The sequence below is a fragment of the Emydura macquarii genome, unplaced genomic scaffold (assembly GCF_026122565.2).
Source record: "Emydura macquarii macquarii isolate MOO-44397 ecotype Brisbane River unplaced genomic scaffold, CSIRO-AGI_Emac_v2 contig_2531, whole genome shotgun sequence".
Lineage (NCBI taxonomy): Eukaryota > Metazoa > Chordata > Testudines > Chelidae > Emydura > Emydura macquarii.
Window position 1 is genome coordinate 10010137 of NW_027132668.1, and position 12093 is coordinate 10022229.

The 12093-nt window shown below is 39.7% G+C and overlaps 1 protein-coding gene across 3 annotated transcripts in view; it reads right to left on the bottom strand.

The window, feature by feature from the left end:
• Positions 1-12093, bottom strand: part of COL4A2 (collagen type IV alpha 2 chain) — a 191355-nt gene that overhangs the window by 68756 nt on the left and 110506 nt on the right. For all 3 annotated transcript variants that reach the window (XM_067563700.1, XM_067563702.1, XM_067563703.1), the window contains 9 exons: positions 11516-11650; positions 11381-11425; positions 9552-9668; positions 8267-8338; positions 4970-5005; positions 4791-4853; positions 4207-4242; positions 3199-3240; positions 2279-2368 (listed from right to left, as the gene is read on the bottom strand). In XM_067563700.1, coding sequence (XP_067419801.1) covers positions 2279-2368; positions 3199-3240; positions 4207-4242; positions 4791-4853; positions 4970-5005; positions 8267-8338; positions 9552-9668; positions 11381-11425; positions 11516-11650 — 636 coding nt within the window. The remainder of the gene's footprint in view (positions 1-2278; positions 2369-3198; positions 3241-4206; positions 4243-4790; positions 4854-4969; positions 5006-8266; positions 8339-9551; positions 9669-11380; positions 11426-11515; positions 11651-12093) is intronic.

Consider the following 12093-nt stretch of genomic DNA (forward strand, 5'->3'; position numbering starts at 1 on the left):
AAATACACTCCCCAAAGATGGTACTGGGACACACTGACCCCTCCCAAAGATAAAGTCAGGATGACAGGGTGATGGATAGATGTTTGGATTGAATCAACAGGTACAAAGTAAAGGGTGGTGACTAACCACGTCAGAAGGGAAATACGTAACTTGTTTGTATCGGTGTAGAAAATAGGGGTCTTGAGAGCAGTGTCTTTGTCCTGCCAAGAGCAGAACAGAAAGTCCCGCCATTCAATGCGATGAGTCCATTGTGTCAGCGTACCCGTAGCACGGATAGGACACTAAGACCTTGCTTTGTCAACCATAAACCTGGCCGAGTGCCTTCGCTACTGAACCAAGTCTGTGGTCTTCCTGGGCTGTTCGATTGGAGCCTGCTGTACAGGCTACCTGGCCAGAGCTGAGCCAGCATGCAGAGAGAACACACACATGCAGCCAATAACTGACAACATGTTTTGTGTGTGTGTATCTATGTGAAATTATGTTCTTAAGGCCTGGCCGATAAAGGCAAGTCACCCAAAGGTATCATGAGACAGACTCCTCCAGACAGGAAGAGGGAGACACTTATCTCCCTAGCTGACCACTGGGTATTGTGCGTCTCACTATAGAAGTCTATTAGCATACTGAGTTAAATAATAACAAAGAGATTGCGGGGGACTTCAGAAGGAAAATTAACAGGAAGATGTAAACAGTGGGGAATTGGGGAAAATTCTATTTTATAGGTGAAGAAGAAAGGATTGGTTTGATGTAGCAAGGGTGCAGGAAAATGCCCTGGTTCCACCAGAGGGAGACGAGTTTTGAGCAGGCTTGATCTCACAAATGGAGCATCTCAGCCATCCTGGTTGAAAAATGCTGTGGGAAGTACTTTGGTGTAAGTGTTACTTTATTAGACAAGAGAGCATCTTGTTAGCAGAGTTTAGGCTTTAGAATGTGTGATATGATTTTATTTTATACGTAAACCTTTGTTTCCAATATTTCTGTTTGCTATCATATAAATGTTCTTTGTTAGATAAACTTACAGTTGGTTTTTCTATAAACAGTTCTAAATGCTGTGTGTTGAGGGGAGCTGTGTTCTAAGGCAAAACTGGTCAATTGTGGTGTACTGTTCCTTTGGGAACAGCGGCTCTGGCAATTCTGTGAGTGTCCAGAAGATCAGGGGCTGGACACTGCAGGGAGATGCTTGGACGACTCAGGGGTTGCTAGCTGCATGAGGGATATCAGGACCTGTGTGAGCTGAGAGGGGAGTGCATGTGTTACCTGTGGCTGGGAGCACCAGGGGCTGACTTCTGGCAGGGACAGACAAGGCTCCCTCACGCTAAAGGGCAGGTGGTAGCAAGGAGCCTCACAACCAGGGGTTCCCCCAGGAAGTGTCCCACAGGGCTGTTTAAAACAGGCCTGTCCAGGTCAGAGTTAGAGGGATAGCTGACCGAAGCAGGGGATAGAATCATTTTATTAGTTATGGGGACTGTGGAGTGGTCACTAATTTAATGAATTTGACAGGGGATTTCAGAACTGCTGGTACTAGCCAGGGGGTGTTGAAGTTTAAAAAAAAATCAATATACTACTTACCCCACCAGTCCAAGGTGGAGAAACAGTGCATGAGACACCTGACTTCTATTAGTCTCAGATTTGGGACTACAAAAAATCAGGTGAGAGGCTGGTAATTGATGCAAAAGGCACCACATGCAAGGGAGGGCATATCTTCCTTGTCTGCAAAGAGCCATTTATGTGAATGGTCTGTGTCTTACTACAGAGGATTTTCCCTCTTCAGAGGGGGGAGCCCTGACAGTCACTCTAAGGACAGAATTAAGGCTACATTTTATGGATGCATACAGTAACTCAAATTCTCTCCTTAAGTATATTTACCCTTATTCTTCTGTCAAAATGCATCCGTATCACTGACTGTTGGACAATCATCAATATGAGCACATTCTATGCAGAATTTTGTGGTCATAAATGAGAAAATATTAGTGATATTGCTTGAAGAAAAGGAAGAAGTTTGCCTAGGGCACCTCAAGGGAAACATATTAAGTATGACTGTGAGTGATTTCAGCTCTAATACTCATAAGAAGTCTTTCACACCAAAAGGAATGGCAATCTTGAATAGCAAAGGCATTTGTCTGTCTATTTGTATAGTAACATATTGCAGTTGCTCTCTCTTTTTCCTTCTGCTCACTATTATGTTGCAACCCCCTCAAAACACACTTGAACAAGAATTTAGCTTCATTTATCTGAATTCAGTTCAATACCCAATATGCTTTTACACAATGTATTTAATTACCTTGTATTGTTCTGGTAGGAATATGTCTGGGTATTCTGTCAGCTCCCTCGTAGATGGAAGCCCAGGAGGTCCCTGGAAACCCTCTGAACCCTGTGGGAAAACCACAGAAATAGGTTTAGCAGCATCTAAAATAAATATTTAAATTGTAGACTTGCATTGGGTGCCCAATTTGCTACTAAAATTTAGGACTAGATCCTAAGATGGAACCAATCAGAAAGCTACAAAGACTTAATGCCAGCTAAAGTTTTGCTGTAAAAGTCTAAGGCTATATCTACACTACAGACTACGTCAGCAAAAAATTATGTCACTTGGGGCGTGAATATTCCATCCCCCTGAGCAACATAAGTTACACTGGCATAAGTGTTTGTATGCACAACTCTGTGTCGGCGGGAGAGCTTCTCTGGCCAACATAGCTTATGCTGCTTGCGGAGATGATTTTTTTTATGCCTACAGGAAAGTTCTTTCCCGTTGGCATACAGTGTCTTCACCAGACATGATGCAGTGGTGCAAATGTATGGATACAGCTGTGCCGCTGCAACGCTGTATATATAGACATACCCTAAATAAGGTTATGGCAAGAAAAGAATTTGTTTCATACTAAGCTAAGAGGTAACAATATTTTCCACTGTACTGCATGCTTCTAGAATGAACTAATTCTTCTCTCACTCCAATGATTTCAGTAGAGTTTCTTCTGACTTGTACTGGCAAGAGAACACAGTCAGATCTAAACATGTAAAAGACTATTTGGTTACAACATTTATTACTGCAGTTATCATCACTTTCAAAGTAAATACATTTTTACTATACCATATAATCACAAAATAATATTGGTCAGCAATTTAAACAAGCTCTTTTATAAAGATTAAGCATCACCAAAGTTATTTTATGATATCCATATTAATTCATTAGTTTTCCTTTACCTTTTCACCTCTTTCTCCTTGAAAACCAACGCCCTTGCTGCCCTGTAAAGACAATAAATCAGCATGTAATAAATATATAATACTTCTTCAGAATAGCTTTAAACGAAGTGAGCTCCAGGAGTACTTAACCAAAGGAGTGTGTCATGGCGTGGATTCTGAGGACATCATTGCAGAATCATGATCACATAACGGTCTAGCTCTAACTCAATAAATCATTTTGGTTTAACATTTAGAAAGAACTCTGTAATTAAAATCTCCTGCTAACAGTAGTACTCCAGTGTTTCCGCTAAGAGGCATTAAGCCAGTTGTTTCTCTGAGTAACAGTGTGAAAAGACTGCATAATTCATCTGTGGGTTTTTTAACAGAACTACATGTTAAACAAAATTACCTAAATAAATTGCGTATTAGAACTATGAACTCATGTATTTTCTCAGATAAAATATAATCTGATATATATGGAAAGATTCTTTGGTTTGTTGAGACTGCTGTGCCCCACACCAGCAGTGTAATCTGGCTCTAAAACCGGTTTAACCACCCCAGGGAAAATTATCCCAGCATAAGGTTGACTTAAAGGGTATGTCTACAAACCTTTTTGGAGTGAGTGGGAACGAGTCTCCCAGCTCAAGTCGACAGACATGGACTAGATGGTCCCACACTAAAGCTTTAAAAATAGCTGTGTAGACAAAGCTTTGAAGTTGTGGCTCTGAAGCCACCCTCTTCCCTGGGCTTTACAACTCACAAAAACTTCAGTTCGCTAAGTAAGTCTGTCATCATTATAGTTTGCAGACATAAAGAAGAGCTCTGTGTAGCTTGAAAGCTTGTCTCCTTCACCAACAGAAGTTGGTCCAATAAAATATATTACTACACCCACCTTGTCTCTCTGTAAACATTAAAGGCCTGATTTAGCACACCAGCTGAAGTCAGGTGGATATCTTTCCATTAACTTGGATCAGACCCTATGAACCTACAGTGAAATGCGTGAGGACAGTTCTTTAGAGAAAGACTTACTTGTGGTCCTTGGGGTCCCGGAGGCCCTGGTGGTCCCTGTACAAATATAATTGCGGAGAGTAAATTACCTTTCATTAGTGCTGTGTTAACAATATTCATAGAAAAAGCACTGAGAACATCAATTACTTTACATGTGAAATATAAGGATACATTCAGAATATACTGTATTAATTAGCATTCAGTCAATAATAATTAATATATTAGCTATCTTTACTGTACCGTATGTTACTGAAACATACTAGCTTAGAGCACATGATTATCTTCCTGGCCTTAACAGGATAAAAGGCTGCTAATTACTTGGAGCCAATGGAGCTACTTTTGTATATCAAGTAACAAGAACTTGTAGTTTTCACAAGACAATATTATTGCAATAACATAGGCAATAAATGCTGAAAGTTCTCAATTCCTTTTTGCAATGCTCATCCCTGTAGAATTAGTGTCACATATTGCCTTTCACTTTCAAAATGTAAATCTGTTAGCTACTGTACAACTACTAGCTCTTAATATACAAAAAAAATGGGTCCTGCTAAAATGATACTTCTGTCAGGTTAATTTCATACAGTACATATTCTAAAAATACTTACTGGTCTTCCTGGATTTCCTCTTGGACCAATTAAACCCACAACTCCAGGAGCACCTTGAGGTCCCTAGAAATGCCAAAAAAGACTTAAAAAAACTAAACAAACCAACAACGGATGTTGTTTTGGTAGCTGCTATTATTAACATATTGATAAAGCATCACATTTGGTGAAAAGCAACTTACTTGAAAGCCCATCAATCCCGGCTCACCAGGCTCTCCCTAAGGATGACAAAATAGTTAAAGATACAATAAATACTGTATATGACACTAAACGATGCATCTTCTACTCAGAGACTTTAAAAAGTCATTCCTTCAGCCATATCAACTATTTTAAATAATCAGAACATAGCATAAAAACATGACACAAAAGCTTTAAATAAAGATAAGTTCAATATAAATATTAAGATAGACAATCTGTTTAATTTTATTACATGTTAATTATATACTTTCTATGTATAGTATAGTTATATATATTATGACTGGGATTATCAAAAGGTGGCTAGGGGAGTTAGGCATCCACATTTCATTGAAATGAAATGGGAATTAAATGTCTAACTTCCTTTGGAAATCCCAGTTTAGAAATGTAGGTGATGTCTAACCAAGATATGTACGTATCCTGAATTGAAACAAATTAGTTAAATGAGGACTTTCTCAATAGACTGCATTTAGAATTACCAAATGATTCTGTTTCTTTTAACATTTCCATTTTTAAAGCACAGAAAACATTTGGAACATACTGTTTTAGAAACCACATTTTTGACTGTAGAACATGTTGAAATATTTTTGGAAGCTTAATCCCAAAACTTTCTGGGACCCGTTCACATACCCTTACTCATTTTGAATAGTTCCTTACTATACAAATATCTCCACTGAAATCAGTGGGATGATTTATGGAGTATGTTAAAACACAACAGGCTGTTATTCTCTAACCGTTGGGCATCAGATACTTGAAATGAACTAAATACAAATGATTAATTATTAGCATTATTATTGGATTTCAAAATTTTTCTAGAAGGAAAAGAATGCTATCCCACTGAAAAATACAAGCTACCTATTAACGTATTATCAAAAGTAATAAACCACTGATTACCTAAAAAGGTTGGTATCTTATCATTAGCACAACGTATTATTCTTTTTGCTCATCTTTTTCACACAGAAAAAGAAGAAAATAAATATCTAGAACCAAATTCTAGCCCCTTCTTTGGCTGTTTTATGATGCTCTGTTGGTACAAAGCAACCAGAATTATAGCTTATCCACCCACCTGGGAATTCTGCTTGCATAAGGGAAATCCTCAGGTAATGCACAGCTAGTATTACATCTATGTGACACTTCTTTCAACTTTGGCACAGAAGGTATGACCAGTGTGCTTCTGGACTCAGGCTATTCCTGGCTGCTGGAACAGCCTCTTCAGATTGTGAGCAGCTGGACCTAAGTTAGACCATCCTGAATGTTGCTCTAATTTACTTTGGGGACAAGACTGGTCCCAGGCTTGCCCCAGAATCCAGGAATCATGCAAAACTACTTTTGTACAGCCCCTTCTAATCTGTGTTGAGCACAGTTTGGACCCAGTTCAGAATTTGGGCCATAAATAGTAATATACATATATTACATTATAAATTATCTTACCACTTATAATAATTATTTTGACATTTTGTGTCTGAAAACAACACCTCCAAAACCCCATACTCAGCAAAGTCTTATAATTATGATATGTTCTGTACAAAGTATGTCTTGTTTGGTATTATTTTACAAGTCTTGATCTAGTAAATATCAATATCCTGTTGAATTGTATGTGCTATCGTTGTATGGGAAGATATAAAATATTTCTGTAAATGCTACTAGAGCACGTTGTGAGGTGGGAAACGCCTAAACCAGCTTTTCAGGTACAACAATGAAGTGGCCAGACGTGCTAATGGGCCATCAAGGAAAGAATCCACTATTAGGAATCCTTTGCAGTGAAGGCTTCACTGTTGGGAGCATGTTCACAATGAGGTACTGATTGACCAGGGGAGAGCAGCCCTTATGTTACATGCATGACCTGTCCAGCAAGATGGGAGTAGCTATAAGAGGGGGTGGGAATGACATCATCCCTTGTTTTTACTCCCCCACAGCTAAAATACCTGGAGAAATGGCTGAAAGTCAAAGAACTGTGGACTGTGGGAGGGGAGTCCCAGGCAAGGAAAGTAGTCTTTATCTGTGTGAAGTGAAAACCTGTAGCCTGCTTGTGCCATCTCTCAGGGTGAGACATTTCTAGATTCAAATCCTGTTAGAATTTAGATTGCGTTCTTATTTATATTTTTCTTTTGGTAACTATTCATAGTCTCTTTACACGTGCATTTATAATCACTTAAAATCTGTTTTTCTGTAGTTAATAAACTTGTTTAATGTTTTATCTTAACCAGTGTGTTTTTGAGTAAAGTGTTTAGGCAACTGAGCTCAGTAACAAAAGCTGGTGAACATTCCTTCCATTTTGAGGGAAGGGCGTACTGGACAATAAACTTTATTGGTCTGGCTTTTGACCAGGTCAAGATGGTACAGTGCTGGGGTTCTGGGCTGGGAGCCAGCTGGGGCTTCTCTGTTGTTGATTTGTGAGTGGCTGGGAAAAGCATTCATTGAACTAAGTTGGGAGTGTGGTGCCACCTGCTGTCGGGTTGGGTGATAACAGAGTCTGGAGAGGCTGTCTGTGTGTCACCAGCCAGAGTATGGTGGAGAGCTCATCCCAAGCTAAATAGTTGATAAGGGTACCCAGCAGTTCCACAGCTCCCAGGCTGTACCCCAGGGGTTCTGCATGCCATCACAATTATCTAATACTTTACAACTATAAAATGTTTATATTTTTTCACATATATATACACAGACACAACAAAAGATAAACAACAAAAAGTACAAGACATTAGATTTGTCTGAGCTAGATACAGCTAAAATCAAGCATCTATATTAATAATATTTTGCTCTTATGCAGTTATATCGGAATCTCTATATATTTGTATTACAGGTCTGCTCATCTCTTGCAGATCACATGAAAATTACATGGAAAAGGAGACCAACATATATACTCATATTCAATCCTCTGGAAAAGGAATTATGCTGCTGTGAATGATGCAAATTAAAGTCACAAAACCTTAAAGTAACCCACTGAATGTACTGGACACCACTTCAACAATAATGCTTGCACATATCACATTTTATAAACACTACATTGTAAATGTTTCCAAAAGGAGAGGACAGTGGAAAATTTCCAGCACATCCATAGTTAACATGTAGCTGGGGTTTCTTTGCTATGAAGAAAGGAAAAGCCCCTCTTTCCCAGAAATCAGCTAGATTTCATAATACTCAGGAGCGTGGAAAATAACAGCTCTCTTGCAAAATACATGTAGAAAAATCAGAAACATGGCTTAAAGATGGAACCTCCCCCACATGCCAAATTTAAGAGATGTGGTGCATGAAAACTTATTAATTCACAAGTGATAGATACATACCCTGAATCTGGATAGTAGTTCAGGAGTCAATACAAAAGGTTCCCCCTTCTGACCTTTTGGTCCTTGGATCCCCTAAATTGATCAAACAAAAAGAAAAAGGCTTTTCATATCTCTGACTACTTAAATATTTAAAGTTTTGAAAAATATCTGACAGCAATTTCATATGTATATGCACACTACAGTATGTGAACAGTAACTCTGTTGGTGGAATGGTGGAATTTCATGTTACAAAGCCTAAATCTTCAGGCTCATATGGGTGAAATGCGCAGAAAGCGGGGAAAGAAATCTGCTCTTAATTGAGAGCTAGGTTGTGGGGCCTCAGCATAGCCCTCTTGCACCCATTACTCTAGTCTATGGGCTATGTACCACTGTGGGGTATGCAGAGGTCTTCCAGGGGGTACATCAACTCATCTAGATATTTGCCTGGTTTTACAATAAGCTACATAAAAACCACTAGCAGAGTCAGTACAAACTAAAATTTCATACAGACAATGACTTGTTTACACTACTCTATATACTATACATATACACTGAAATGTAAGTACAATATTTATATTCCAATTGATTTATTTTATAATTATATGATAACAATGAGAAAGTAAGCAATTTTTCAGTAATAGTGTGCTGTGACACTTTTGTATTTTTAGGTCTGATTTTGTAAGCAAGTTTCTTTTAAGTGGAACGAATCTTGGGGGGTACTCAAGACAAATCAGACTCCTGAAAGAGGTACATTAGTCTGGAAAGGTTGAGAGCCACTGTGCTAGAATAATGACTGCAGTCCCGGTGTGCTGCTTATGTGGGTTGGAAAAGCCACTAGATCCAAATAATGAACTGTTTTGGTGGAAAAAAAATTGTGAAAAATTTTCATCAACATTTGTATTTATTTTTATGAGCACTACTCTTTGGTGGCTAGACTATAGAGGCCGCCTTGTGGTTCCCTCAAACTATCTTGCTGTAGGACCTACACACCTTTGAGTAGACTCTCCACACCTTAGTGAATTTCACATTTTAACACGACTAACTTCCGTGGTAAATCCATATGAGTGTTGTGTTAGGTCATCCCCTGTAAGTGAAGTGTTCTGTGGATAAATAAAGGGCTCCCATACTGATAACCAAAAGCACCACAAAAACTCATTGGAAAAAATAGTTAAAATGTGAGATAAACGCAGAGTGGATAGGGAGTCCCACTTACAGATTTTTCCATTTCAGTCCTGCAAATACTACAGTTACATTAATCAAAATGATGAATTTAAGTTCATTCATTCATTCCCTGTCAGCTACTTACAAAGAAACCTGGTTGACCGCTGGGCCCCTGACTTCCCCGTTTACCAGCATCACCTTTGGTCCCATTGCAGCCATCATGACCTGGTTTCCCCCTTGATCCTGGCTGCCCCGGATGACCCTGTGAAGCATAAAAAATGTGTTTATCTATCCATCTGTTCCTAGTTTTCATTTTCCAGTGCTCATATAGTTTTTAAACATTCTCATAACCAGCCCAAGGCTTAGATCCCTGGGAAACTAGAATTTTCAAAGAAAGAAACACAGACAGTGCTTTTTTTATATAGCTGCAGCTTGAACCAGATGCCCCAGACAGCATGAAAAAATCAAAGGCAAAGGAAAGGGTAAGAAAGCTATGCTCAATGTACTTTCTGTTAAACAGCAAGCTTAACCAACCAAGGGCTCTTATACAGAGAGTTGTCAGGGCCTGAGATTATTGCAGAAATGCTGCTTTCAGCATGTCAGTGTAAAAGATCGGGAAGAAAGGTTCTTACTAGTTTTGAAGAATTTCCATTGTAGGAAAAACACATAGCAATTGTTTTGGAGCAGGGCTGGGTATCATGGGTCTGCTGTGCCATACACATGGAGAGAGAAAAAATAAGCAGCTCAAGCCAAAGGGTTATGTGGTGTTGTGGAAGTACCACTATCAGCCACTCGAGAGAGAAAAGTGGGTCATGATTCAGCTCTCCCTTACACTGGATTTACGGCACTGTAATTCCATTAATTTCACTGCAGTTACTTAGTCCTGATTTTCACCAATATCACTGAGAATCAGGGCAATCATGTATTTTCTCTGAGCTGCTCTCTACTCTGCGAAAGACTGTAATCGGAAAGATAAGAGCCAAGTATACTCAGAAATCATTTTCACTTTTCATTTCTCCATCAGCAGGATCCATGCTTTTCTCTCCACTCCTGTTCCATGGCCTAAGCAGAAAGAAAACTCCTTATTGCTTGCCTGCCCCCACTAACAACAGCACTCTCCCACTCTTCATCAGTCTCATGATCCACACCTCCCTCTTCTTGGTCATCAGCCTCATGTCTCTGCATTGGGCCACCCTCTCAGGTTCACGTCAGTTTCTATGTACTTCCAGATAGTCTCCATTGGTTCCTGGCCTGAGGCAGCTGGGGGGGGGGGAGGGGGAGGAGAGACAACAGCTGGCAGAGACAGGACACATTGAGAGTGCAGGTTGGAGGAAGCAGGTGGGGCTATCTAAGACTCACTGCAGGCAAGAGTCCCTATACAGTCCCATTTTCTTGTAGCCAGAACAACCCCTGCTCTTGCAAACACAGCAGTTGTGTGCATACAAACCCCACCAAAGTCAGTGAAAGTTGTATTCACCGACTGATAATGACCCTTGGGTGCAGTTTTTCCAATGTGGAGGGGAAGAAGCCTTTCCAATTTTGGCTTTCAGAGAGAGAGAGAAGAAAGAAAGAGAGTGTGAGTGAGAGAGAATCCTCTGAAACTAGACTTGGAACATAGCTGGGAGCAAAGAGAGTGAGAGAAGAGTGGATGTGCATGTGTGGGTGGCAGAGAAAGTCCCTGATGTCAGAGATCACTGCAAAGGAAGTCCTGGGAAATCTGTCCAGGGATTCTGATGACTCAGAATTCTTTGCTTGTTATTTTATGCCACAAGATGTAAAGGAGAGCAAGCACCAAAAAAAAAAAAAAAAAAAAACCAAGTCTTTTTGACATGAGTTTGTTGCCTGCATGTAATGACTGCAGAATTTGACATAAGGGTTTTAATTCAGTAGGGTAGTTTCAGTCCAGTCTGAACTGTTTACAGTGAGTGATAAACAGCTCTCAGTAATCCTTGAATGAAGTGAGTGACTACTTACAGGAACGCCATCTGCACCAGGGAAACCAGTTACTCCTCTTAGCCCCTAAAATGAGACAACACAATTAAAGCAAAGAATTATCCCACTATTTTCTTCTTTAGACATTAGATGAAATATGTGAAGCTTTGAAATTACCACTTCTCCTTTTGGTCCAGTTACTCCTGGCTGCCCTCTTTCACCTTTGTCACCTTTGTGACCTTGTAGACCTGGGATACCCATTAATCCTGGTGGTCCAGGGAATCCCTGAGGTCCAAGTTGTCCTGGTTGACCCTGAGGAAAACAATCAAAGCAATTCTTCAAGAACAATTGTAATACACAGGTCTCAGCAATTCAGCTCTAGTGTAATGAAGTCTACCCAGCCCCCATGAACAGAAGAAAAAAACATTCATGTCTTCTTACTCTGTCAGTCTGGTTTTTTTTTGGTGAACATCATATGAGAGCAACACACTAGAAGCTACACAACAGGTGGCTGTGTTGTGTATGACAAAGCCAATGCTGGAAAATAAAACGATACTCATCCTAGAATATTCACTGCTACGCTATAAAAAGAATGTTGTTATCTGCAGAATAAACAGAGTTGGTTTCTGTTGAGTAAGGCCCATGGCAGATCCAAATACAGTGCACTCCAGGTAACTGAGATATGCTTAGTTGTGAAATCCACTTAATTGGAATGTTTCTCCCAAACTATTTAGTCAAATAGAGGTCATGGTTTA